Source organism: Trichomycterus rosablanca, chromosome 9, assembly GCF_030014385.1.
Source record: "Trichomycterus rosablanca isolate fTriRos1 chromosome 9, fTriRos1.hap1, whole genome shotgun sequence".
Taxonomy (NCBI): Eukaryota; Metazoa; Chordata; class Actinopteri; order Siluriformes; family Trichomycteridae; genus Trichomycterus; species Trichomycterus rosablanca.
Window position 1 is genome coordinate 34737124 of NC_085996.1, and position 27975 is coordinate 34765098.

Consider the following 27975-nt stretch of genomic DNA (forward strand, 5'->3'; position numbering starts at 1 on the left):
GTCATCATCTGCGTCTCCTACTCAGTTCTGACTTGATTCAAATTTGTTTAATAGTTTAATACTTAAACACTGTGCTTTCAATAAATTGAACATGATTGTTTTATTAGGGTGACAATATTTTGTTGGCAGCATGGGCTAGAAGGACTCCTGCACTGGGTGAGAGGTTTGGTATCGGGCAATAAATAAACTTTTTAACAAGACAGGGAAGTTGTAGCCTAGTGGTTAAGGTACTGGACTAGTAATCAAAAGGTCACTGGTTCAAGCCCTACTACTGTCAGGTTGCTACTGTTGGGCCCTTAACCCTCAATTGCTTAGATAATGTACTGTCACAATACTGTAAGTTGCTTTGAATAAAAAGTGTCTGCTAAATGCCGAAAATGTAAATAACAAAGCGCCTATTAAATGTATTAATGGTCAGATAATCTTATTACATTTAATTCAGTGTTTGGCCCTTAATAACAAAACAGTTCATCAGTGGAGCTATTTCGCCAGAATGCGGCGCTATTTCAGTGTTGACGACCTCTATCTTAGTTCATGCATTTGGGAATGTTTACGCTGTTTCAGAATCAAGGAAAGAATTTTTAACAAGGCAGGTGTGCAGTCCATTGATCTGTAGCTGTTGTGATGCTTCGTAGTCTAAAATGCAAAAACTCCCTCTGCAGCAGTAACAACATCTTCTGTGTTACCTGGTCTTTACCGGGGTGGCATCGTGGCTAAGTGGGTAGCACTGTCGCCTCACAGCAAGAAGGTCCTGGGTTCGATCCCCAGGTGAGGCGGTCCGCGTCTTTTCTGTGTGGGTTTCCTCCGGTTTCCTCCCACAGTCCAAAGACGTGCAAGTGAGGTAATTTGGAGACACTAAGTTGTCCATGACTGTGTTCGATATAACCTTGTGAACTGAGGAACCTTGTGTAATGAGTAACTACCGTTTCTGTCATGAATGTAACCAAAGTGTAAAACATGACGTTAAAATTCCTGGTCTTTACCTAAGGAACCCTCTCCTTTAGCTGTAATTTTGTGTTTTGCTGAACTGGCACCTTGATTTAACACTGACACGTTCATGTCAGCTTTGCAGGTCACCCTCCAAAGATCCCGGCCGAAACAAAAACACTGATTTTCTAATTCGTTGGTGTGAATTTTTATTTGTGCTTGGGCATTTTTAAGAGAAGTGTGAGAAGGCGGGACCTAAAGATAAAGGTGAAATCAGTGCAAAAACATACAAAGGCTGAATCATGGACATTTTTTGTGATTTAGAAATTGAACACCATTGGTGTATTTTTAATACACAGCTGTTCATGTTTCTGGTTGCTCTAAAACTAACTCTGATGTGAATGACCGCTCTGAACTTTTGTACTTTGCTCTGCTCGACCTGTTCAGTAAACGTTCACTTTTATTCCACTGAACAAACTCTGTATGAAGAGCAGGTAAGATTTTTCTCACAGCAATCCTCCAGGGCTTATATTACTTTAAAAGCATTTCACGTTGAGGATGGCAAACCGATTGACTGTGAAATTGAACTCCAGTCAACCAGATTTTCTGCAGTTCAACAACCTGGCTTGTGAGACGACAGGAGCAAAGGTGAGAACTGGCCACAATAATAGCATACTGAGTTAAACTGGAAAACTGCTGTTTGTAAACTTCTATAAAAATATCACACGCTTGAGTTGTTTTTGAGTTGCTTTTGCTCAGTAAGAAATGTCCCATTATTGTAGGTTATTTTTGCAACTGATGAGTGGTTTGCTCCAGCTAGAAATCTCTTAAAGGTACAAAGTCATATTATCCTCAAAACTTAATTTTATACAGTGGTGTTCAAAAAAAATAGCAGTCCGACATCATTAACCTGATAAATCACTGTTTTACTAGAAGTGATATTTGTACATAGCAAAAAATTTACTTAAAAGTGTAGAAGAGTAATGAAAACAAAACAAACCCAACAATTAAGACATGCATCCTGCTCATTCTGAGTAATCGAAGCATTGATTGAAAGGGGCTTGTTCAAAATAATAGCAGTGAGGAGTTCAATTGGTGAAGTCATTCATTCTGTAGAAGAATGGGTGTCAATTTTGGCCCTTATTTAATGTAGGAGGGGGGCAAATGTTGTACATGTTGGTCATAGCACATTTCCTTCTGAAATACTGGGTAAAATGGGTTGTTCCAGACATTGTTCTGATGAACAGCGTACTTTGATTAAAAAGTTGATTGTAGAGGAAAAAAACATACAGAGAAGTGCAGCAAATTATTGGCTGCTCAGCTAAAATGATCTCAAATGCCTTGAAGTGAAAACCAAAACCTGAAAGACGCGGAAGGAAGCTTGAAACTACTGTTCGAAAGGATTGAAGAATAGCCAAAATGGCAAAGGCTCAACCAGTGATCACCTCCAGAAAGATCAAGGAACATCTGAAGTTACCAGTGAGTACAGAAGATGATGAAGTGAAGCCAAGTTACCAGCAAGAACTCCTTGCAAAGCCACATGGTTAAGAAAAAGACATGTCCTGAATGGGTTAAAATTTGCCAAGGAACACATTGACTGGTCCAAGGAGAAATGGCTCAACATTTTGTGGACTGATGAAATTTGTAAATTTGCAAATTTGTACTTTTTGGGTCTAGTGGCCGTAGACAGTATGTCAGACGACCCTCGAGCACTAAATTCAAGCCAAAGTAAAGCATGGTGGTACAAAATGATGATATGGGGATGTTTTTCATACCATGGTGTTATGCCTATTTATTGCATACGAGGGATCATGGATCAGTTTAAATATATCAGAATACTTGAGGAGATCATGTAGCCCTATGTCGAAGAAGAAATGTCCTTAAAATGGGTGTTTCAACATGACAATGACCCAAAACATGTTGGTTACAGACAAACAAGATTGAGGTAATAGAGTGTTTAATGAAGTTATTATAATGATTTTGTGCTTTATTCACATTTTTAAAATCACTGCTATTTTTTTGAACACTACTGTAATTTTTATGCTAAACATAAATGTTTTTATGCTTTAAATAATTACATAAATAATTTTTATGCTATAACATTTTTATGCTAAAATTAGAACCCTTGATAAGCTATTATAACACTGTGCCGCCAGAGGGGGTCTCCAGAGTTCCTACCCTCAGCGTTTACAGAGTTTGGAAAATGGATGGATGGTTGGGAAACCAGAAGAAAAAGAATACCAGGTATTTTTCTGTTTATAAGGAATAATCCTCATCCAGGCTGCTTTAGTCTCTGAGACGGCCACTTTTTTATTTCCAACCATGAAATCGATCCGCTTTATAGCTTTGATGATGGTGAGGAGTGTGAAGCACCCTCAGTAAGAACACCCTCATCTATCTGCTTCAATTGATCAATAAAGTAAAAGAAAGGAGAAAAGCTAATTGAAAATATTGCAGCAGGATAAGGCAATCCAAACCGGCGATCAGGGCATGCCTTCTAATCCTCACCATTCCTGTCTACCTAAAAGTCACATATTGATCTCATGAAAGATGCACAGTGCAATTTCTTTCCTCCCGTTTTCTAAAAGGTCACGACTGGTGCATTGTGCAGTTGGGAGTTCCTGGTGTCATTCATGGCTTTGATGTGGACACGTCGTTCTTCACAGGGAACTACGCCCCTGCCATTTCCATTCAGGCTGCCTGTCTCGGTAAGTTTAGAGTCACTAGATTATATGTGTAGAGCAGTCAAATATCAGCAGGTATAGACGTGTAACTAAGATTCACTTCATGAGCAGAATCTGTGGAGCCCGACACCAGAACAGCATGTATACATTTATAAGAATTAAATATCTTTGGTCCCTTTTTAGCTGCTTCACTCTTCTAGAGAATGTCTCCAGAGAAGATTCTGGAACATGACTGCAGATATTTGCTTTCATTCAGCCTAATGTGTGTGTGTATGTGTGTGCTTCAGATGGACTATCTTTGCCATCATTAGCTCTTGAGGGAGATCGTACAGGGATGGCTGCTTCAGAGAGCCAGTTTGATGCTGTAGCAAAGGTAATTCCGCATCTATGGCATAAACTATATAGCCAAAAGTATATGGACACCCCCTAATTATTAAGTTCAGGTATTTCAGTCAGATTCATTGCTAACAGCTGTATAAAATCAATGATATAAAATTGATTATATGCTGTCTATGTCGCAACACTTTGGAAAAAGACGTTCAATGTTTTAACATGACTTTGAAATAGTTGGTCTTGATGTAAATCTATAATTTTGATTTGTGGTTGACAGCTTCACTCAGAAAACTGGAAGGAACTTGTGCCAGTGACCGAACTGAAACCTGGATACTCAGATTCATGCCATAACTTCTTCAGCATCACCTTGCCACAGAGGGTTACCCACATTCGGCTGAACGTGTATCCTGGTAACACACACTATCAAAACTGCATTTAAAATCATATAATAATAAAAATATTAGGAGATGTGGGGATTTATAAATTTCTTTTCCTGTATATCGATGTGTATAATGTACCCGCTGACTGTTGACAGATGGAGGTATTGCAAGACTGCAAGTGTATGGGGTTGGACAAAGGGACTGGTCCAACTCAGCCAGCCTCAGTGAAGTGGATCTGGTTGCTCTGGTCAATGGTGGAGTTTGTGTGGGCTACAGCGACGCACATTTCGGTCATCCACGTAACATGATCGGTACTAAATACATCAGCTTGCTTATAACACAACAAGAAACATGATTTATGTATGTATGAAACATGATGATTCATGATGTATTAGTGATACCTAAAACCGATAATTACAACAGTTAATAAATAAATGCATTAATAGACCATAATAAATACATGAAATGACCATAAAAAACATAAGGTGATGTTTAACCTGAGCCACGGGAAGCTGTATAAAATAGGAACAGTATAATGAAATGACAATGCTGCTCTGTAGATTAAAAACAACTAAACAGATTTGACTTAAGAGAAGCAAAAATTTATTTTAAGATTTTAAATAAATTATGACTTGAAGGCGAAGTACAAAAGAGTAACAAACTAACAGACCTGATTATTTGCAGGTTTGGGAAGGGCTGACAGCATGGCTGATGGGTGGGAGACAGCACGACGCCTGGACCGACCCAAAGTGTTAAAAGTAAAATCACTTCCTCAATACTTATACTCTGACATGGACGTATGAAAATTATGACGATGGTTATGATATTTTCTATTTTCTGATTTTTAGGCAGATGAGAAGGGCATCTTGCAGGTGCCTGGATTTGAATGGGCCATCTTCAGACTCGGCCACCCTGGTGTGATTAGAAAAATTGAAATAGACACCAATCATTTCAAAGGTACACCAATATAGGAACTGCCATCATACTGTATCTACTGCATGGTACTGTATCTAAGCATGAACTTTAAATTTCACTGCTACCTCAGAATTCAGTAAATGATGTTGACCAAGGTTCCTTGTGCTTTCTTGAATTTCTATTTTGTCTTGTAATATTTAGGCAATTTTCCTGACTGGTGTAGAATTGAGGCCTGTAGTTTAACCCCAGAGGAGGAAAAGATCTTTTCAAACCACAGATGGTTCAGTGATAAAGCTCCCAAGTGGAGGATGCTTCTCCCTCCTCAGAAGGTATGCTATTCATCATAAGTGTGCGGGGTTTATTTCTGAGCCTTGAGTTATATCACGCTTTTATTACAATTTATTGCATCATGTGCAGACATCCTAAATGTTTATGAGCAAATAAAAAATGTGCTCTGCTTTGTTTCCTTTCCTTTATATATTCCCTGCTTTGTGTAACATTAAATTGTATTTGCTGCTTTTAGTTTTCATTTTTTGTGATTGTTGCCAAGTTTAAGCTTTGAATATGCCATGAGGCATTTGTCGCCAGAAAGTGGAATCTACACTGATCAGCCATAACATTAAAACCACCTCCTTGTTTCTACACGCACTGTCCATTTTATCAGCTCCACTTACCATATAGAAGCACTTTGTAGTTCTACAATTACTGACTGTAGTCCATCTGTTTCTCTAAATACTGTTTTAGCCTGCTTTCACCCTGTTCTTCAATGGTCAGGACCCCCACAGAGCAGGTATTATTTAAGTGGTGGATCATTCTCAGCACTGCAGTGACACTGACATGGTGGTGGTGTGTTAGTGTGTGTTGTGCTGGTATGAGTGGATCAGACACAGCAGTGCTGCTGGAGTTTTTAAACACCGTGTCCACTCACTGTCCACTCTAGACACTCCTACCTAGTTGGTCCACCTTGTAGACGTAAAGTCAGAGACGATCGATCATCTATTGCTGCTGTTTGAGTTGGTCATCTTCTAGATCTTCATTAGTGGTCACAGGACGCTGCCCACGGGGCGCTGTTGGCTGGATATTTTTGGTTGGTGGACTATTCTCAGTCCAGCAGGGACAGTGAGGTGTTTAAAAACTCCAGCAGCGCTGCTGTGTCTGATCCATTCATACCAGCACAACACACACTAACACACCACCACCATGTCAGTGTCACTGCAGTGCTGAGAATGATCCACCATTTAAATAATACCTGCTCTGTAGTGGTCCTGTGGGGGTCCTGACCATTGAAGAACAGGGTGAAAGCAGGCTAAAACAGTATTTAGAGAAACAGATGGACTACAGTCAGTAATTGTAGAACTACAAAGTGCTTCTATATGGTAAGTGGAGCTGATAAAATGGACAGTGAGTGTAGAAACAAGGAGGTGGTTTTAATGTTATGGCTGATCAATGTATAATACGGTTATATTGTGTTTCTGTATCAAACATATAAGTTTCTAAATACACCGTGAGATCACTGAATAATTCAGACTGACGATGCCTAAGTCCAGTTTACCTAGAAATTTGACGTGTTGACCGATGGTTCACAGGTTTGTCCTCTTGGCTGAGCACCAGTTTCTAAACTTGCCCCATGGTGTCACAGGTATACAAGCTTTTCAGTCGGCTGGTTTGTTTTCGTGGTTGTAATGCTACCCAGTACTTTAAATAGGTAAAATAACCCCCCAGAGAAAGAACTTTAAAAGTTCACCAACATTTGCCAGTTTTGGGGCAAAGGTACAGAGGTCCCTTTTGACTTACAGTACAGTTTTACTAAACTCTTTATTTCAGGAGGCATTTTACATGGTGTACTTATATATTCTGGGGTGCCAGTAATGTTCCCCACAATTGTATTTATTATGAATCTATAATAAACTTTGGCAAAAAAATAAAAAATAGAAGCCAATTGTTGACTTTCAGTTGTGGTCTACAGCAATGTTGCATAGTAAATACCCCCCTTCTTTCTAGTACAATGTACAAGGACCCCTTTGACATTTTTCTATAGATATTGGTTTATAATGTGATTTTTTCTTTGCATTATTAATGATATAGCTGCACACTAATAATAGTCATAAACATTTTAGCTTTTTAGTTAACAGGTTATACTAACTTACAGGTTTAGTATGATTATTTGTAATACAAATATTACAAATGAAACCATGTATTGATGTATGAATTGGGTAACGTATTAAAACATACAAGTAAAAAATAGGCAATGACTTTGTTATACCACCATCAGTTGCAAGGCAACTTTTGTTTATGTATTTTATAAGCCTCTTACGTGGCAAAGCAAAATAACCACCCATTACCTTCTAGAATTTTGTTACAAATGTGATGAGATGTGATGAACAGACACATTTAAACAGTATTTTGCTCAGTTCAAATGGTGTACTTCTCAATACCTTATTGTGCAATAGTACTAGGCATCTAAGTAAAACCATTTTGACCATTCTGTCCATGTGGTTTGTTGTTTTATTTCTCCAGTTAAAGCCTCACTATAGACACCTCTATGCTGGAGACAGTGTTCTGCAGTGTGGGAGTGTAAGTCATGTTCGGCTCATCATTGCTCCTGATGGAGGAGTCAGCAGGCTCAGACTGTGGGGTCAACCCATCGCAAACAACTCAACTGAGCCTAATATAACCTCAAAACTGTGACCTCATCACAGTACGGCATCAGAATTGTAGAGCTATAGAAGTGCAACTCTATTTACAGCAATTGATGGCAAGATGGTTCTATTATCTAGTATTGGATGAAATCTATTGAGTTTGTAATTTAGTCTTGAAGGCTGATGAAGCTCTTTGATCAGAAAATATTTGATTCAGAAGCCTTTATGCATATTATTATGCGCTACTATTATTCATGAGCACCCTGACTAAATGTTTATGGATCTATTGATTTGATTAATAAGAGTTAAAAAGGTTTTTAACATGTACTGTTCAGCATTCACAATATTCTATTAAAATAATGTCTGTAAACAATTTCTCTGCTGTAGCTTTATTAAAGTTTATAATATTTTGAGCATATCTGAATATTGGGGGAGATATTTATTGTAATTACGGCCTTGCGTAGGCAGTATCTCAGTGATAGCTTAGTGTTTAAGGTAGGTATCAGAAGATTGCAGGTTTAAGCCACACCACTACCAAGTTGCCACTGTTGGGGCCCAGAATGAGCCTCAAGTTTTACATTGAGGGCAGTTGTAGCCTAGTGGTTAAGGTACTGGACTAGTAATCAGAAGGTTGCCAGTTCAAGCCTCACCTTTGCCAGGTTGCAGCTGTTGGGCCCTTGAGCAAGGCCCTTAACCCTCAATTGCTTAGATGGTATACTGTCACAACTGTAAGTTGCTTTGGATGAAAGTGTCTGCTAAATGCCGAAAATGTAAATGTAAATTGTACTGGGTCAAATTATAAGTTGCATTGGATAAAAGCATCTGCTTAATGCCATAAATGTATCTTCATTGTATCATGAAGATATCACGCCTCTTTATAACAGTTCATGTGTTAATACAGCACCTACACTTATTTAATTGGCCTATCTGAGGTTTATCCCTAATCCCTTTTTCCAGTACAGAAAGTACAATCCCAGTTCCTGATATACTGACATTTTGCTGCAGTTATTTTTAGGCTTGTTCTCTCAAAGAATAACTCAGTGGTCCGTTGCAGGATAATAGTTCCAGCACGATGGAGGAAGGATTTGACTCGTCATGCACTATCAGGTCAGCACAGATTTCAGTCTCACTAAAGTTTTACTGTTCAGTTTTGCTCTTTTACCACATGAGCTGAATGCTAGATTGAGTTCTTAAGCCTAGAAGAGGATCAACGGTCTCGGTTCATTTAAAAAAATGTAGACTAAAGTTTGAACAAGTTGAGGTCATGTAACTCTATTTCTGTAGCTTAAGAAGAAGTGGAGTCTTACTCAGATACATTTGAATACACACTCAGAAAAGAGAATCAGGGCTTGGCTGGAGAGACTGGAAGAGTTGACTTTGTGGAGATGATTTACACAGGTAACAAGGTACTGATCTGCCTTTTCCAAAAGTCGTCAATGTTGTGGTCCATGGAACAGGTCAAAAAGTGAAAAAAATGTGAATGATTTAGGCAAGGCAGGACAGAATTTATTTAAATAGCACATTAAACACAACCATGGTTGAGTAAAAACAACCACAGTGCTGTACAGACTTAAAATTCACATAAAATGTCAAACATGAGGACAAATAAATACATTGTAAAAAAAAGAAACTGTGTTCAGTATTGACTTAAAACACCTAGTGATTGTGCAGTCCTAATTTGGGAAGACAAATTATTCCATAAAATTGGAGCAGCTACTGCAAAGGCTCGATCATCTCTGCTCTTGAGCTTGGACCCTGGTGTTTCTAAAAACATCAGGTTACCAGACCTAGGAGCTTTTAGTGGAATATAAACTTGCAGAATTTCTGCAAGGTATGATGATGCCATACCATTTAGAGCTTTTAAAAACAATAATAATATATCATAATCAATACTAAATTTTACTGAAAGGCAGTGAATGGGCGTTATTAAATCGTGTTGTCTTCTCCTGATTAAAAGACTGGCTGCTGCATTTTGAAGTAGTTGTAACCGACAAAGAGACAACTGATCTATGCTCACATACACAAAAATACAGTAATCTAACCAAGAGAAAAAAAAACATAGGTGACCTTTTCAAAATCCCAGACAGACAAATAAGCCTTAATCTTGGCTAGAATTCTTCACCGAAATAAATGATTTTACAGTTGAACTAATTTGCTTATGAAACTTTAGGGATGTAACGATACACTCTACCCACGATACGATACGATTCACGATACTGGGTTCACCGATTTTTTTAAACAAAATGAAATTGAAGACAAATTATGACAAATTTCATTTTATTATTTCTCTTAAAAAATAAAATACTTCTGATATATTTGTGATTATCTTTTATTTATCTAAATAATGAATGCCCTTTTATTTCTGAAAATAAATAATGCTTATTGTGTAAAAACAAAACTGAAATGAAATTTTAAAACAAATCCAACAATATATAAATAAATGAATAATACAAATAAGGAAAGTATCCTCACATAAATAAATTTGGCTGGAAAATCCCCTACCTGGCAACTTTGTGAAGTGCCTTCAACCAGGCGAGGTGAATAGCGCCAGTGCCCTCTGCTGTTTAAAGTGAATTTCGATTCATCTTAAATGAATAACCGATTCAAATCGTGGAACGTGCACCAATTTTTAACTGTCTTGTGGTGCATCATTACATCCCTATTAAACTTAAAAGAACTATTAAAAGTCACTAAATTCTTAACACATGTTCTATTATAGCGAGCGAATAGGCCAAGAGAATCACTATGTATGTTTAAAAGATCAGATCGTCCAGATATAACTAGTTCAGTTTTATCTTCATTCAACCTAAGAAAATCCATCCAGCTTTTTAAATCTTGTAAGCAATTAATCAATGATTAAAACAGAGAATCAGCTTTACATTGTACAACATAGACAGAAATAGGTTCCATGGCTCAGAATCACAATTTTGTACACATGCAAGATGTTAGTAAGGTACAGGACAAACACACTGCTGGTAGTAGAAAAAGGAAACAATACCTGTAAATCATGAAGCTTTCAAGACAAATATCTTCTATTTGGGTAATGTTGTCACTTAGTAGGTGTAGTTAGGTTAGCCCAGCTGTACCATGTCAATCAATAGAAAAGAACCACCTCAATACAGCAGTAAGAGTAAAATGAGATTAACAAGAAAGTGCATGTTTCCTGTTATGAATCCACACCTACCTTGTTGCCAGAGCTTGTGAGTGTTCAGTTTGAGCACCTTAGGAACTTTCTCTATGCACTATACATGCTAATAGTACTGTAGTCCTTGTTCAATGTGATGCTGATGGCTGGATGTTTTTTTAATTCATGGTCCCAGCATTTGGTCTTGTTTTATTGATGGGTGGAAAATAAAATGGAAAAATAGCCAGATTACATTGTTTAAATCTTTAGGTACTTGAAGAAACTGTTTGAGTCTATCTCTTTAATCTAAAGGATTTGTAGGCTTTGCAGTTGAGTGGCACTCCAGTTTTGCTTCTTAGTGGAGCAACAGAAGAGCTATTACTATTCAGCAACAGGGTTTAGGGAATGCTAAGCTATTATATGTTCACTGGACAGTGGTCTGAAGTGAGAGATGTTAGCATTAACCATACCCCTCATTTCAGGCAAAGCAAATAACATATTTCATATACACCAATCAGGCATAACATTATGACCACCTTCCTAATATTGTGTTGGTCCCCCTTTTGCTGCCCCATTCGCAACAAACTGAGATGCTCTGTGTATTCTGACACCTTTCTGTCAGAATCAGTATTAACTTCTTCAGCAATTTGAGCTACAGTAGCTCGTCTGTTGGATCAGACAACACGGGCCAGCCTTCGCTCCTCACATCCATCACTGAGTCTTGGTCGCCCATGACCCTGTCGCCGGTTTACCACTGTTCCTTCCTTGGACCACTTTTGATAGATACTGACCACTGCAGACCGGGAACACCCCACACGAGCTGCAATTTTGGAGATGCTCTGACCCAGTCGTCTAGCCATCACAATTTGACCCTTGTTAAACTCACTCAAATCCTCACGCTTGATCATTTTTCCTGCTTGTAACACATCAACTTTGAGGATAAAATGTTCACTTGCTGTCTAATATATCCCACCCACTAACAGGTGCCATGATGAAGAGATAATCAGTGTTATTCACTTCACCTGTTAGCAGTTGGTGTATATTTTTTTTACTGTTTAATTTATGTGTATATTTCTGCCATCACAGCCCATGAGGACTTTCCTGTACCTCAGAAAGAAAGAAAATAAAATACTAAGTTTCTTACCATTAAGAAAAGTTTATATGTTCTGATGGAGCAATTTTGAATAGTTAAACATGTGCAGAGACGCATTTCTTGATGATAATTGTGTATAAACTATATTTATGATGTGCATATCAGTTGTATGGGGTAATTTATATGATAAGTAGCTTTAAAAGTGAAGTAACTAGCAACTGCTAAGACAGTTTCATCGCACATGAATATAAAGTTTGATGCCAATTAGCAGATTGCGTCTGCTATAAAAGAGATCTAAAACGGTGCCCAAAAAGCACTGCCATCTAAACTGTAAAATAATTGAATGTTCCAGTATATAATGAGTTTGCCTTAACAAATGCTGTATTTCTTAATACTACTGAGTTTCACAAAGCTTGCCACCTTAGCACATAGCACACTTAAATGCCCCATTGGACACCCAAGCAATAGAAAATAGAGCTAAGCACGTGCCCATTCTCTTCAATCAAACAACTTTATAGTTATAGTATAGTTCATCATTAACACTATATGTTCACCATCTGTCAGTAATTGACTACAGTCAGTAATTGTAGAACTACAAAGTGCTTCTATATGGTAAGTGGAGCTGATAAAATGGACAGTGAGTGTAGAAACAAGGAGGTGGTTTTAATGTTATGGCTGATCAGTGTATACTGTCTAGTGTGGTGGTTCTGCGGACACAGGAATGGTGCCAGTCCATTGGGGAGCATCACACACATGGACCCAGACAGAAAATGCTCTTTACAAACAGTGACTAGAGGTGAGGTTTAAACTCAGACTCCCAGACCCAGTCATCTTAGCAGGTGTGCTGCCCCACCTTAATTGTCTAATTTAAACCTGTAACACACTCTCTGTAGTGGTACAAACACTATAATGCTTAATATTTTATTAAAGCCAATATTCCTGCTTTAAACTAAAAAATCTATATTAACATTAATAATAGTTTTTGTCTTTGCATACCAACCTTCACCCAGCTCTGCTGACAGCAAATATTGGTCCTGTTATCCTTCATATGTGAGATAACGGACACGTGAAACGCTGATGACACATGACATTTTGATAAACAAATGAAAATGGAAAAGTATTAGAAAGATAAATAGTCCATGTCATTTCTTTCATGATGAAAACAAATGTCAAGTTTAAGCTGTACTGATTTCACATGAATACATAATGTACAGAGCTTTATGCTTCATGGCTGAAATTATGTGTTTACCAAATCATGAGCTCGTTGGGCATTCCATTCCAAGAACATTAATTAATATAAAGAGTCCCCCTGACACCTGTAGATATAACAGCCTCCACTTATGTGAAACGGCTTTTTAAAAGATCTTACATTGCATATGTAAAGATTTGTGCTTATACAGATTGCAGAACTGCATTTGGGCGCATAGTGGCTCGGTGGGTCCTGGGTTCGATTGCCAGGGGGAGCAATCTGGGTTCTTTCTGTGTGGAGTTTGCATGTTTTCTTTGTGTCCGTGTGGGTTTCCTCCAGGAGCTCCGGTTTCCCGTCAAGTCAAGTCAAGTCAAATTAATTTATATAGCGCTTTTTACAATGAACATTGTCTCAAAGCAACTTTACAGAATCCGTGACCAACAGACCAAAAAACCCCTATTGAGCAAGCCGAGGGAGATGGTGGCAAGGAAAAACTCCTATCTATCTATCTATCTATCTATCTATCTATCTATCTATCTATCTATCTATCTATCTATCTATCTATCTATCTATCTATCTATCTATCTATCTATCTATCTATAGTATCTTAATACTTAACGTCAATAACTAGGAGGGTTGTTCACATACTTTTGCACACTATCTGATGTATAATGTGTAGAGCTAACATTAAGTCGAAGTTATTAGGTGCAGTAATTGTTATGATGGAGCCCATTTACCTTGTTCATTTAAAAGCTTCTAGATGATCATCTGAGCTGTTAAGTGCCACCTGATATAATAATAGTTGTTTTTATAGGCAGCCATTGGAACGGAATGATTTCAAGCTGGCAAGCATGCTTGGCAGGGTGCTGCAGACGCCCTCATTGTGTGCTTTATGGTTTATTCATATTCCTCAGTCAGTGCCTGGTGGGAAGATAAGCTGTGAATCTGATTTAGGTTTCGGCTCTTTGCAGTCATCTTCATTAAGTTGGGAAGTCCGACCGAGTAAGCATTTTATGAATCTGTCATGTTGGAGTTCAATTGGAGTAACAAGGTATGCAAATAAAACCTAAATTATCCCTGGCATGCCACAACAATATTGTTTCGCCACAGACAATACATTTACACACTGCTATGCAGGGGGAAATATGATGCCAACAAAACGAACAAATACCTGCAGGGAAATGTCAGACTGATGCTGTTGAGCATGTGTGGATGTTCATCTGTCCTTGAACAGATTGACCATGTGGAGATTGAGACAGCACCATACATCGCTCATTCCTCTGGAGTGAAACAGCCTGTATTGTGATTAATTACAGTGAATGATGCTCATTCATGCGCCGCGTATGCACACGCAAATTTACACACATGCTGTCACTAGTCCAGAGCTTCATACGGCGGATGAAGATAAGTGTGCTATACCCCGAGCTTAAACGAGTGAGGAGGAGTAAATCGCAGACTCAGCTTGTTTAGACTGAGAAAAGGTCAATGTAAACTATCTGATGAGTTATTAGCATGAAATGTTACAGCTTTTGTATCAACAACGTGACCCAGAGTAATAAAACGGACCTGTTTTCTCTTGCTGCTTTCTAATTGAGTCAGTCAGGCTTCGTTAACTTGTTCGAAAATGTTATTTGGGATGCAAATGGAAATGGAAAGCCAGTAAAGACAGTGTTGTCTGATCATAATTGGGATGGTTAATGGAAAATCACATGGTTTTGCATAGCGTCACTTTAAATGAATGGATTACTGTATGTCAAGTTTGTTGGTGCATTTAGTCTGCCACTTCAGACCGTCTTTTATTGTTGTTTTCTTTTGTTTCTGAGGGATTTGTGTTTCAACTGTAAAGCCAACTTAAAAGCACCATGAAGCTTTTTCTTTTGGTGGTCCAAAACTCGAGAAATACCCAGAACTTAAGGAAGACACGCATGTTCTGTCACCCAAGTGGTGGAACAAACTTCCCCTGTCCGGGCAAGCATCTGAGTCTCTCACTGTCTTCAAAAGCCAATGAAAGACTCACCTCATTACTAAGCACTTAGGCTGAAAACTAACATGCACTTAAAAAAACAGTCCTTCAGCAGATTTGTATCCTTGGACTGGTGTCTACTTAAACTAAAGCGGGAAAATGTTTACTGTGCAAACACTTCTGTAAGTCGCTCTAGATAAGATCTTCTGCTAAATGTCTAAAATGTAAATGTAAATGGTGGTCCGGTCCAGTCACAATTAATCTTCAGGTGATTTGAGGTGACAGCATCACAGGGACTGTAAATCTAGTGTGTTTAGATCCCGGAACATGCTAACTGGGTGTAAGTGAGTTTATACACCGATCAGCCATAACATTAAAACCACCTCCTTGTTTCTACACTCACTGTCCATTTTATCAGCTCCACTTACCATATAGAAGCACTGTTTCTCTGCATGCTTTGTTAGCCCCCTTTCCTGCTGTTCTTTAATGGTCAGGACCCCCACAGGACCACTACAGAGCAGGTATTATTTGGGTGGTGGATCATTCTCAGCACTGCAGTGACAATGACATGGTGGTGGTGTGTTAGTGTGTGTTGTGCTGGTATGAGTAGATAAGACACAGCAGCGCTGCTAGAGTTTTTAAACACATCACTGTCACTGCTGGACTGAGAATAGTCCACCAATCTTCAGCTCCCGGTTGGTACCCCTTTTAGTCACAGCCCCTCAGAGTAGTCGTGGCATTTCAAACATACAGACTTTGGATGGCCTAGCGACATCTGCAATTACAAGACTGATGTTTTAGTGCCTGATCTCACCAGCTGTTTTTTGACTTCATAAACACAAACACGTGTAGTCCAGAATGAAATATAAAACTTTTCTAAAAAGAGCGAAGGCACAAAAATAAAACCCTCTAGTAGACAACACCTCATAATAACGCACATGATTTTGAAACTAGATGTCCAACCAGCTCATAATCCACATACCTTTGCCTGTATAGAATGTAGAAGTCTAAACAAAGATATGTTTAAACACCAAATGAATTAGGGAAACATTTTAGAGATTGTTGGTGGGCATTACAGAGAAAATATTTATATATATCCTTAGATTGGTAAGAAATTTATTTTTGCAGGGTTGTGGTTTGGTTTTGACCCATTCATCTTGGTAAATTGTCTTTAACTCTCAAAGGTTACTAAGGTTTTACTAATGAACTCATCAGTTTTAAACAGGCTCTTGACTCTATATTTGGGATTGTAGTCTTAGTGAAATGTTATTTTTCCATGCCATTTTATGCCCCAGTTCTGTTTGCAGAGTAGCAGCCTCATATCTGCTTCCACCTCTATATTTCACTGTGGATAAAGTCAATATGAAATTATACAAGCAACAATTTCCCCACTAAAACATGATAATTCGTATTATTGCCAAGCAATAACACATATTCATTTTATTTAATTGATTATATACAATGATTATATATATATATATATATATATTGATTAGGCATAACATTATAACCACCTTCCTAATATTGTGTTGATCCACCTTTTGCTGCCAAAACAGCCCTGCAACTGTGATGCACTGTGTATTCTGTCACCTTCCTATCAAAACCAGCATTACCTTCTTCAGCAATTTGTTTGTTTCTGTTCCTTCCTTGGACCAGTTTTGATAGATACTGGTCATAATGATATGCCTAGTCAGTGAATATATACTGTATATATATACTGTATATATAGTATATATATATATATATATATATATATAATTGTTATTATTATCATCACTAATATATCCATTATTATTATTATTATTATTATACTTCATTGTCTGTTTTACAATCACTTTATCCTGGTCAAGGCTGCGATGGGTGCAGTTCACTAGCTCCAATTATCCTGACTGCTTGTCTTTGGACTGTGGGAGGAAACCTGAGCTCCCGGAGGAAACCCACACAGACACGGGGAGAACATGCAGACATCATACAGAAAGGACCTGGACCACTCCACCTGGGAAACGACTCCAGGGCCTTCTTGCTGTGAGGCCACAGCTTTACCCACTGAGCCACCATGCCGCCCTTTATATTATTATTATTATTATTACTAATACCTGTATATCTTAATTATTATTATTATTATTAAATTTTCTTATATATTTGACCATTATGATATTTTATTACTAATATTATAAGTAGTAGTACCCATTAGTTGCAGTGACGTCTATTTTACTTAATACATAAAAACTTTTAGAATTGCTTAAAAACAGTTTATTGTTGTCCAAACCGGTCCCTGACACATTCCACATTCTTCAATCTTTCACAGCTCCAGATGTGCCTAAATCAAGCAATTATGGACAATAGATACCTGGTACAGGTATGTTGGGAGCTAAAAAAGAGAGCAAAACATCAGCAAACATCTAGTGACCGTTTCCCAAAGGACGGGTTTTAGGAAATGCTGATCTACAGCACCGACCAGTAGGGGGCAACAGAGTCTCAACAAACCATTCACTGTATGCCCAGTGCATATTTGTCACCCCCAGCATGACCTCCTCTCTACCAGCCTCTCGCTCTGTAATTCTGATGTACAGTAGAAGTCATGCAGGTCTCCTGTGTGCTGATCATGCCGTTACCTCTGTGTTCTGGTACCTGAGCAGAGTACCTTAAAGGCATCAGTTCACTCCTCTTCTGCCCTGTTGAGAGTAAGCAGATGTGGTTACAGTTAGTGTGCCAGCACAGATGTGGAACTGTGTAGTTTACTGGTGTGAATGAGTTTGCACAACTTCAAAAAACTCTGACACACTTGGGTAAAATTTTCTGGGAACATAAATGATACAGACTGTCTAAAAGTCATTTTATACATGTGTGCAGTCAGGCACCACCATATGGAGCAAACATCTATTTGTCATCTATTTGTCAAAATCTGTTTGTAATAGTTTGTTAGCAAGCTGCAGTTATTAGACAGTGATGCACACACTGAGTCGTCAATATATTAGACACGCCTACATACTTACATCAAGTGGTTATTTTTTTTTTTTGCAATACAATTTTTACAATATAGGGGTCACTTTGTTAGGTATAAAATGACTGACTATACTTCTTTATCTGTCCACCAGGGAATCTTAAAGCACCACCAACCACCAATGATCTTATATTAAACAATTTCACTTATGTTTGCTGAACTGCTTCAAATGAGACTCTGCTAGTTGCTTGCTTCTGTATTTTGAATCATTGTTCTGATCCACTACCAAAATATGCCTCAGCTTCAGGTCACAGACAGATGACCTCACAGTCTTCTAGAGAATTTTCTAACAAAGAATAAAATGATCAATCCCTCAAAAAGAAGTCGTCCAGGTCCAGACATAAAGCATCACACTATACTATACTATACTATACTATACTATACTAGACTAGACTAGACTAGACTAGACTAGACTAGACTAGACTGGACTGGACTGGACTGGACTGGACTGGACTGGACTGGACTATACTGTACCATACCAAAACATACCATACCATACCATACCATACCACACCATACCATACCATACCATACCATACCATGCCATATTATACTAGGCTATACCGGACTGTACTATTCTATACCTTTCTTTACTATGTACTATATTATACTAAACTAAAGTATACTATACTATGCTATACTATACTTTTCTAACCTGTACTATACTATACACTATACTAAAGTATACAAAATTATACTACAATATATACCATACTATACTACTTTATACTATAAACTTTACTATAGCACTCTATACTATACTACACCCTGTTCTATACTATATTATACTGGGCTATACTGCACTATACTATTCTACAGTATACTGTCCTATACTATACTAAATTATACAACTTTATACTATAAACTATACTATACTACTCTATACTATACTACACACTATACTGTACTACACACTATAGTATACTATACATTACACTATGCTGTACTATACTACTCTACACTATACACTATACTTTTCTACACACTATAGTATACCTCATTATACTGTGATGTACTATGCTGTACTATACTACTCTATACTATACACTATACTGTTCTAGACACTATAGTATACTACTTTATACTATGATGTACTATGCTGTACTATACTACTCTATACTATAAGAACTATAATGACAATAATTAAGTGATACTTAAGGGTAAATAAAAATTTTAATTTATGAACATTATTTTCTGGATTTGTATTGTCATTTTATGTAAGTATTGATTTATTTACCAGATACACACAAAGGCCACAAGGAGGTAACCCTAACATGTTTACTTAACTTGCCTACTTACTCACATCACAACTCACATCTAAGGCCAGTTTAGCAGCTAATTCACATTTTCATGTTTTTGAGTACCTGAAATAACCTATGTGGACACGGGGTGAACATATAAAACATGTAACACTCACTAACAAGCAAGAATCAAACCCAGAAACTCAGAAACCCTGTTGCTGAGCAGCACCCACTGTACTAGCTGCATTACCATACTACCATGTTAAATACTTAGGCCATAAAATTCAGATGTTTATTTCTCTAACTGACACATACTTACACACACACACACACACACACACACACACACACACACACACACACACACTATCCACTCCTCACCTTGCCCTTGTCTTTCAGCTGGCAGCCCTCCTCATCAATACCTGTCGGCTGGCTGTCAGAAAGAACGATACTCCCAGGAACTCTTGTGTGGTTTTTTTTCTCCTTCTTCCTTCCAGCATGTTTGGATTTCCTCTGTTTGATCTGCACTGTTAAATAAGATGAATGCCATTAGAAATTCATGGCTGCTCCGTGCCATCAATAAATGATTAGTTTGTGGTGTTTGCTAGTGATTGATTGGCTGAGCATGAGACATATTGGAACCAAACCCGGTCAGAGCGTGCTAAGAAAAACAGGAGCTGGCAATGAAAGCCATTAATTTATATTAAACTCAGATGCTCGCTACATGTCGCTGCTTTCTCATGCAGTATTGTAGCTATCCTGCACCAGTCAGAGCCAATTTCCTTCTGTCCATTATGCGCTAATGCTGTTACACTCAGTCTAGGTTACATTTAAGTGTTTAATATATTTCATTAAACTGCTTTCCAGTAACTTGTAAATAGATCCAGTGTTTTAAGATGTATTTCCATGATGGTGCTTTCTGTTGGGACAGATCAAATGTGATGTGTGGGTTGAAAATGGCCGTGAAGGATCATGACCTGTGAGCAGCGCTCGTATTGACATCCGGATTAGCAGAAACGTTCAGCATGTTGGTAGGGCACTTAGCGTTGGAACACTAGATCACCAATGACTTCTGAGGGCATAAGGGTCATATGGACATCTGTTCAGTGATGGACTCAAGTCTTTACACCATTATCTGTATTTTGTATGTTGTGTTTATCTCATGTAAAACGGGACCAGTGTACTGTTGACTTTTATGAACATTTGGTGGTGATCAGTATTGAAATTATTAAATAATTAAATAACAATGGAAGGTTCATGGTGGCACAAGTGGTAGAGTAAGTGCCACACAGCAACAAGTCTACAAGCTAGTCAGAATTACTCAGCAGACCACTGACCTCGGCTTTTCCTGCTAGGTTTCCTGCTTTTATTGTTAGGTCTTGTCTATAATCTATATGATCTATCTGTATGATATCTATCCAATCACATCACAGCTACCAATTAGGAACGGCTAGCACATGCTTCCTCCAAGACACAAAGCCATCCATGTCCGTTTTTTTCTATTTTATTTATGCATTTTCTCCCCAATTTAGCGTAGTCAGTTTGTCTTCCGCTGCTGGGGGATCACTGATTGCAGTCGAGGTGGGTATATTGCTGCTCACGCCTCCTCCGACCCACGCGCAGCCCTTCACGGAACCCTTTTTCACCCATGCACTCTGCACAGGTTCCTCTCTATCTGCCAATCAGGGTCCTTACACAGCGTTTGAAGACCCCACCCACATAGTCCGGTCATCCCCCCTGCAGGCACTGCCAATTATGCCCGCTAGATAGGGTCCAGCCGAAGAGTTCAGAATCTCTGCGCTGGTGTACTAGTGGAATATCCCGCTGCGCCACCTGGGTGCCTCATGTCTGTTTTTTTAAACTGTGGCTAATGTAGCATTCTTGAAAAGATTATGGGTCTGTACAAAAACCTAGTGAGCTGCCTTGCTGCCTACTGCCTACCCAGGCAGCTGCCTAAGTAGAGAGGATTCTAATAACACATTGAACTCATAAGGCAGATTGTTTAGACGCACTACTTAGACACAGTGATTATGGTGATTACATCACCGCAGTTTTGCTTACTAAGCTAACACAGTTAGCCTAAGGCCATTCAAAGCAATGAGCTGAGGTGGCACAATCTGCTAGCACACCAGCTAACGTCTCCCTCTGTGTACCAAAAACGGTATGAGCCTGAATTTGCAAATAAATGACACTTGTGCACCTTTATACAAATTAAAAATCAGTGAGAATTTATTTACAATACATTTTTTGTGAGAAAAGTCGTGCTGCACTGAATGCTGGGATTACCTTCACCTCTAAGGAAGCATCGGATGCTCCCTCGTTATTCAGTCAGTTTACAGCTTCAAAATAAGGCACCTCAGTAGGAGCATTTTTTTAAATGCATTTTCTCCCCTTTTTCTCCCTTTTTTAGTGCGTCCAGTTGCCCGATTGTGTCATGCTTCCTCTCCACCAGTGTCGATCCCGGCTCTGATTGAGGAGAACGAAGCTAACCCACACCCCTCTGACACGTGGGCAGCATGCCATATGCATCTTATCACCTACACTGACGAGTGCAGTGCAGCTCAGTGCTGTGTACAGAGAGACACACCCTGAGTGCACTCTTTTTTCATCTCTGTGCAGACGCCATCAATCAGCCAGCAGAGGTCGTAATTGCACCAGTCATGAGAGAGAGAGACCCCATCCGGCTTATTCCCGCCCATATCTGAACAACAGGCCAATCGTCGTTCATGTGGCTACCCAGCCCAGCCGGCAGGCAGAGCTGAGATTCGATACGATGTATTCGAGATCCCAGCTCTGGTTCCAGCGTGTGTTTTTACCGCTGCGCCACCTGAGTGGCCAGTAGGAGCATTTTAAGGCATTTAAGAATTTAGACAGACTTCTTCTCGGAAGTGTGCATAGGATGATGTAAAATGCACCTAGTAGAGAGATCACTAGGTTTTCGGACAGACCCAATTCCTGACTGCTACCCCTCTTACCCAGATAATCTGACCCTGCACAGACCTCCTTACTGATGCCAAGAAACAGAGCCAGATCTCCAAAACTTCACCTGTCACAACAGCAGGCAGGTCAATTTATAATCAAAAGCTTGAAGCAGCTCCTGCATCAGAGAGGAAGTCAGCAGAATGTGAATATTTGTACCCTTGAGTTAATAAATGAGTTCTGATTTGCACAGTGTGGTTTAAATCGTGTCAGGAAAGTCTCCCGGCCTTTGTCTGTCTTGCTCTGGCTTTGCGGCAGCTGCAGGGACCGACATTAATCATTTATCTCATCATAACCGCATTAGAGCAGAGACTGTTCAGGTCAAGCGATGAATTTTTATAACGTGTCCTATGCCTCCGCGCTACCCTTCCGACGCACGTGAATGTGGAAATGGCTCGTCCCGCTGATGGATGTCTGGCCATTTGCATTAGTCTGAATGTTAACAAGACCATTTCTGTGTGCCCGATCCTCGGAAGGTGTGCGATTACGGCCGGCGGTTTAATTTATGTGCCGTATAAACCTGAAGCCTATTCAGAGCGGTGGCTGAACGACATGCTGTTGCTGATCTGCAGATTCCTATTAAACCCATTCAGCCATTCACGTCTACCACCAGCCATCAGCATCGCTGTCAATCTTGCTTCGTAGCAACTGCAGCTGGAGGCGATACAAAACAGATCACATATTTTTTCACTTTTTTCTTTTGCGATTCACTGTAGCTCCTGCTGTAGATCCTAGCAACCTGTCAGGTACATATAAAAGAATTGAATTTAGATAAAAGACAGCATAGTAACAGCTTTTCGGAGAAAAGGGAGCAAAAGATTAGTAAAAGTCAGCCTGCCGGGACCAGGATGTCAGTCAGTCATTGTTGATGGATGTAAAGCTAGAAAGACAGGCCTATAGATTCCCTTCATTGGTGAAGAAAGGTGGTGGATTACAGAGTGGGCCCGTAAGAGGATCACTCACTGGCTGACCCGCTAAATTGACTGGCAGCAGGCAGCAGTAATGGTGATTAATGGCCTCTCACAGAGGGCAGTGTGTTGCGGCTTAGGAGCCAGACCACAGGAGCCACAGAGGTAGCATCGAATAGTCATCTCAAGGTGGACCTGCCCATCGATCAGGTGCTGCTCAAACATGCTCCTCGTGAACAAACACACAGTGTGTAAACAGTGCCCCATAACTCAGACGCTCACCGAGCCGATGCCATCGGTGAGCTTAAGGAATGTTTCAGGAACTACCACGCTGGTGGAACTTTATGAGTGAATCAAATGGTTTTTTTTCAGGTGGAAGAGGAGGAGTGGGATTATAGAGCTCAGATTGAGAGCGTCCTCAGTTTTATAGCACTTACAACAACTCCAGGTAAGCAAGGACGTCTCATGAGGTGCACAAGCAGTTCAGTTTATTTTAAGGCTTTGGTCTGGTAAAAAATTGGTCACACAACATTAAAACCACCTCCTTGTTTCTACACTCACTGTCCATTTTATCAGCTCCACTTACCATATAGAAGCACTTTGTAGTTCCACAATTACTGACTGTAGTCCATCTGTTTCTCTGCATGCTTTGTTAGCCTCCTTTCATGCTGTTCTTCAATGGTCAGGACCCCCACAGAGCAGGTATTATTTAGGTGGTGGATCATTCTCAGCACTGCACTGACACTGACATGGTGGTGGTGTGTTTTAGATTGTGTTGTGCTGGTATGAGTGGATCAGACACAGCAGCGCTGCTGGAGTTTTTAAATACCGTGTCCACTCACTGTCCACTCTATTACACACTTCTACCTAGTTGGTCCACCTTGTAGATGTAAAGTCAGATATGATCGCTCATCTATTGCTGCTGTTTGAGTTGGTCATCTTCGAGACCTTCATCAGTGGTCACAGGGCGCTGCCCACGGGGAGCTGTTGGCTGGATATTTTTGGTTGGTGGACTATTCTCAGTCCAGCAGGGACAGTGAGGTGTTAAAAAACTCCAGCAGCACTGCTGTGTCTGATCCACTCATACCAGCACAACACACACTAACACACCACCACCATGTCAGTGTCACTGCAGTGCTGAGAATGATCCACCACCTAAATAATACCTGCTCTGTGGTGGTCCTGGGAGAGTCCAGACCATTAAAGAACAGCATGAAAGGGAGCTAACAAAGAATGCAGAGAAACAGATGGACTACAGTCAGTAATTGTAGAACTACAAAGTAACTCACAGCAGGCATGTTTTCTACAATTCAGACCTGCACCTTTTTTGCTGATGCTAATAAACTTTAGTTTCAGTGCTTGTACTCTCTGTTTTATTGGTTGGTGCAGCTGTTCTTCACACTCTGAGCCACTCTAGTGCCACATGGGAGATGCAATACATCTGTGCTCACATTACCTGCTGCTTCATACATGACTTTCGATTAAGTGGCTTACTGGTGACTTGTGGGTATATGATTCTTGAGTGGCATAACATCAATAGCCATCAGAAGAATTATGACTAGTTAAACTATACTGATATGAGCACAATTACTGACTTGGTGGCAGGGATTGGGGTGTGGCTCTCCGTACGCGAAGCAGACCTCATGCGCAAATCCACTGAAGTATGGGAGTATAAGAAGGTATTGGTGGACTGTGCACACATCAGAGGGGGTGTGTGTCAGACGAATATACACCCTCCTTGGATGCCGTTGGGGTACCCAGAAGTGGTATGCTTAAAAAAGGTGACATAGGTGACATACCATAATCCTGTCATCATTTTTTTCAATTTGTTCCAAGAAAAATATGGTATAAGGTATACAATCTTCATACTTGAGTTCTCTGGGCCAAAGCTGATCTTATATGGACCAAAAGACAGTGAAAATGTGTGCTGTGGTCACATGAGTTCACATTTTAGGTCATTTACAGTAACAACGGGCATCAAGTTCTCAGTGCTAAAGACAACAAGGACCATTCAGACTGGTGTCAGGAAAAGGTACAGGTCCAAGGCCAGGGTGCTTGGATGGTGCAGTGGTAAAAACACCAATGCTGACATCTTAGCTCTGCTACTAGCAGGCTATGCGACTATACAGACAATGATTGGCTCATCCAAGGATGGGACTGCTGGATGGGATTCCTCCTGTGCTGCTGGCTGATCGATGGTGCATGCACAGAGGTTGATGCGTGACTCTCTGTGCGCTATACGGATCTCCATATGAACCCATAGAATGTGGGTGCATCAGTGATCTTTGCATGGGTGACTTGCATGTGTGTGAAGGTTACACTGACCGGGAGGGGTGTAACATCTTAACCATCCATACCCAATGCCTCCAGCAGTCAGCGTGGCACATGATAACAAAGAGGGACTACTCTTCAAAGCATTTTCTGTGCCCCATCATATGTTACTTGCTACACCTGGGGAAGAACCTTAAAATCATACAGGGAGTGAGAACTGCGCTGAGTCCTCTGATCGCCTGACTCTCTGGCACTCTTGGCACCAGTTTTGAGCTTTTGTTCCCAGGGAACTCGGTTGATAAATGGCAGCAGTGTTTGGGTTATGCAGCTGGACCGGGCAACCTTCTGTTCTTGGGTTTTCCCATGGATGGTGTAGCAGCGTCTCCAGTTTATTAGCTGCTGACAAATCTCTGAGATTCTCTCGATGGTTTCCTGGAGAGTGTTTGGGTTGTAACTCCTGGTGGTTGCCTGTCAGTCTGTTCTTCCATAGAGTCTCTCTACTGAGTGTGGCTTTTGTTTTGTTTATTAAATGTAATTTGTAGGTTTTATTATTTTATTCGTTTAATTATTCTTCTTTTTTGGCCTCAGTTACGTCTCCTGCAGTTAGCTTTGCTCTATAATATCTCAGGTGAAGGGTTACACCTGGCAACCCTGTCACAAAGCGCTCGTCATCCTGTGACAGTATATTGGGATTTTGGAGAGACATATGCTGCTATCAAGGTGACATCTTCTGTCGGGAAGTCCATGATTATTTCAGTACCACGTATTATGCCCCATTATGAGCGGGATACAACAGACTGGCTTCGTAGACACATCCCTGCTGTCCAGATCCATCTCTGATTAAAAATGTAAGGTGCATCATAAAGAGGAGAAACAGACATAATGGCAATGTCATTTTATAAGGATTCTTCTGCTGCTGGGGATCCCCGATTGCAGTCGAGGTGGGTATATTGCTTCTCTGACCCACGTGCAGCCCTTAGCGGAACCCTTTTCACCCATGCATTCTGCACAGGCGCCTCTCTATCTGCTAATCAGGGTCCTTACACAGCGTTTGAAGACCCCACCCACATAGTCGGGTAATCCAGCCCTAGCAGAAACGTGTCTGCTGCAGGCACTGCCAATTATGCCCACCAGATGGCGCCCAGCTGACCGGTGGCAATGCCTTGTTTCGAGTCTTGAAACAAGGAGTTCAGAATCTCAGCGCTGGTGTGCTAGTGGTGTTTTTAAACACACAGTGACGGACAATTTTATATCTCCAGTTCACCTCACTTGCATGAGTTCGAAATAGGGGAGAAAACCCATACAGACACGGGGAGAACATGCAAACTCCACACAGAAAAGATCCAGAAAACTCAACCTGGGAATCAAACCTTTCAGTTTTTTTGTTGTAAGGCAACAATGCTACCCACAATCCACTGTGCCGCCCCATAATGGCCATAATGGACCATTAAGTAGCTGAAGTATTTGCATTTTCTGTTTATGCATTTTCCCCTATTTTTCCTCTCAGTCTAGTCATATCCAATTACCCGACTGTATTTCTCCTGAGTGGAGGGTCGCAACATTTACACGCTTTCTCTGACACATGTGCAGTTCCCGGGATCTGTATCGTGCATGGAGAGTCAAGCACGATTTCTATCATTCCCGTATCTGTGCAGCAGAGGTCGATATTGCAGCAGCTATTAGGAATCCCTGTTCAGCCACTGTCCCGTCCCTTACAGACACTCAGCCAATTGCGTGTCTGTGTAGATGCCTGGCCGGCTGATAGCAGCATATTTTTACCACTGCGCCACCCAAGCGCCCCAACTAGAGGAAGTAAAAAAAGGGGAAAAGTTCTACGTACAAAACTAGTTCCCAAGCTTTAAATAAGTGTAATTAATAAAATTGGAAATAAAACCCAGTGACAAATCACCTCTGTCCCAACTCTTTTGAGCGTGTTGCAGGCATTAGGTTTGTTTACATTTACAGAATACAATTACGTTGGTCAGTGAAAAGATTGTAAAACTTTTTATTGCACTTTGGTCAGTTAAATAAAGGTTCAAGTTCTTTTTTTTATTGCACTTTACATTTATGTCCCAACTTTTCCAGATATAGGGTTTGTACTTTTGGACTAACAGTTTATATATTTGTCTATATATTTGTAAATGCCCCCCCTCCTCCACTTAATCCTGGGCTCATATTTATATAAGGTAGATTTAGACTATGTGCAAGGTTATCGCTTCATCTGGTTCTGTTCTAGCAATCACAGATTCACATTTAATGATGCAGCTGATTTATCAGTCAGCCAGTCGAGCATTTCTTCTCAATTAATAACACAAATCTGTCAAT

The 27975-nt window shown here is 39.9% G+C and overlaps 1 protein-coding gene across 2 annotated transcripts; it reads left to right on the forward strand.

Annotated features, from left to right (window-relative positions):
• Window positions 1-1407: 1407 nt before the first annotated feature.
• Window positions 1408-8302, forward strand: allc (allantoicase). Of its 2 annotated transcripts, XM_063001408.1 has the most exons (11): window positions 1408-1575; window positions 1710-1760; window positions 3084-3171; window positions 3516-3635; window positions 3899-3984; window positions 4222-4354; window positions 4480-4635; window positions 5009-5082; window positions 5173-5281; window positions 5441-5568; window positions 7757-8302. In XM_063001408.1, exons 1-11 carry the CDS (start codon window positions 1486-1488, stop codon window positions 7925-7927), a joined length of 1206 nt encoding a protein of 401 aa, XP_062857478.1. In that variant the 5' UTR covers window positions 1408-1485; the 3' UTR covers window positions 7928-8302. The 2 variants fall into 2 exon arrangements, with proteins under 2 accessions (XP_062857478.1, XP_062857479.1); XM_063001409.1 differs by lacking the exon at window positions 1710-1760.
• Window positions 8303-27975: the final 19673 nt, after the last annotated feature.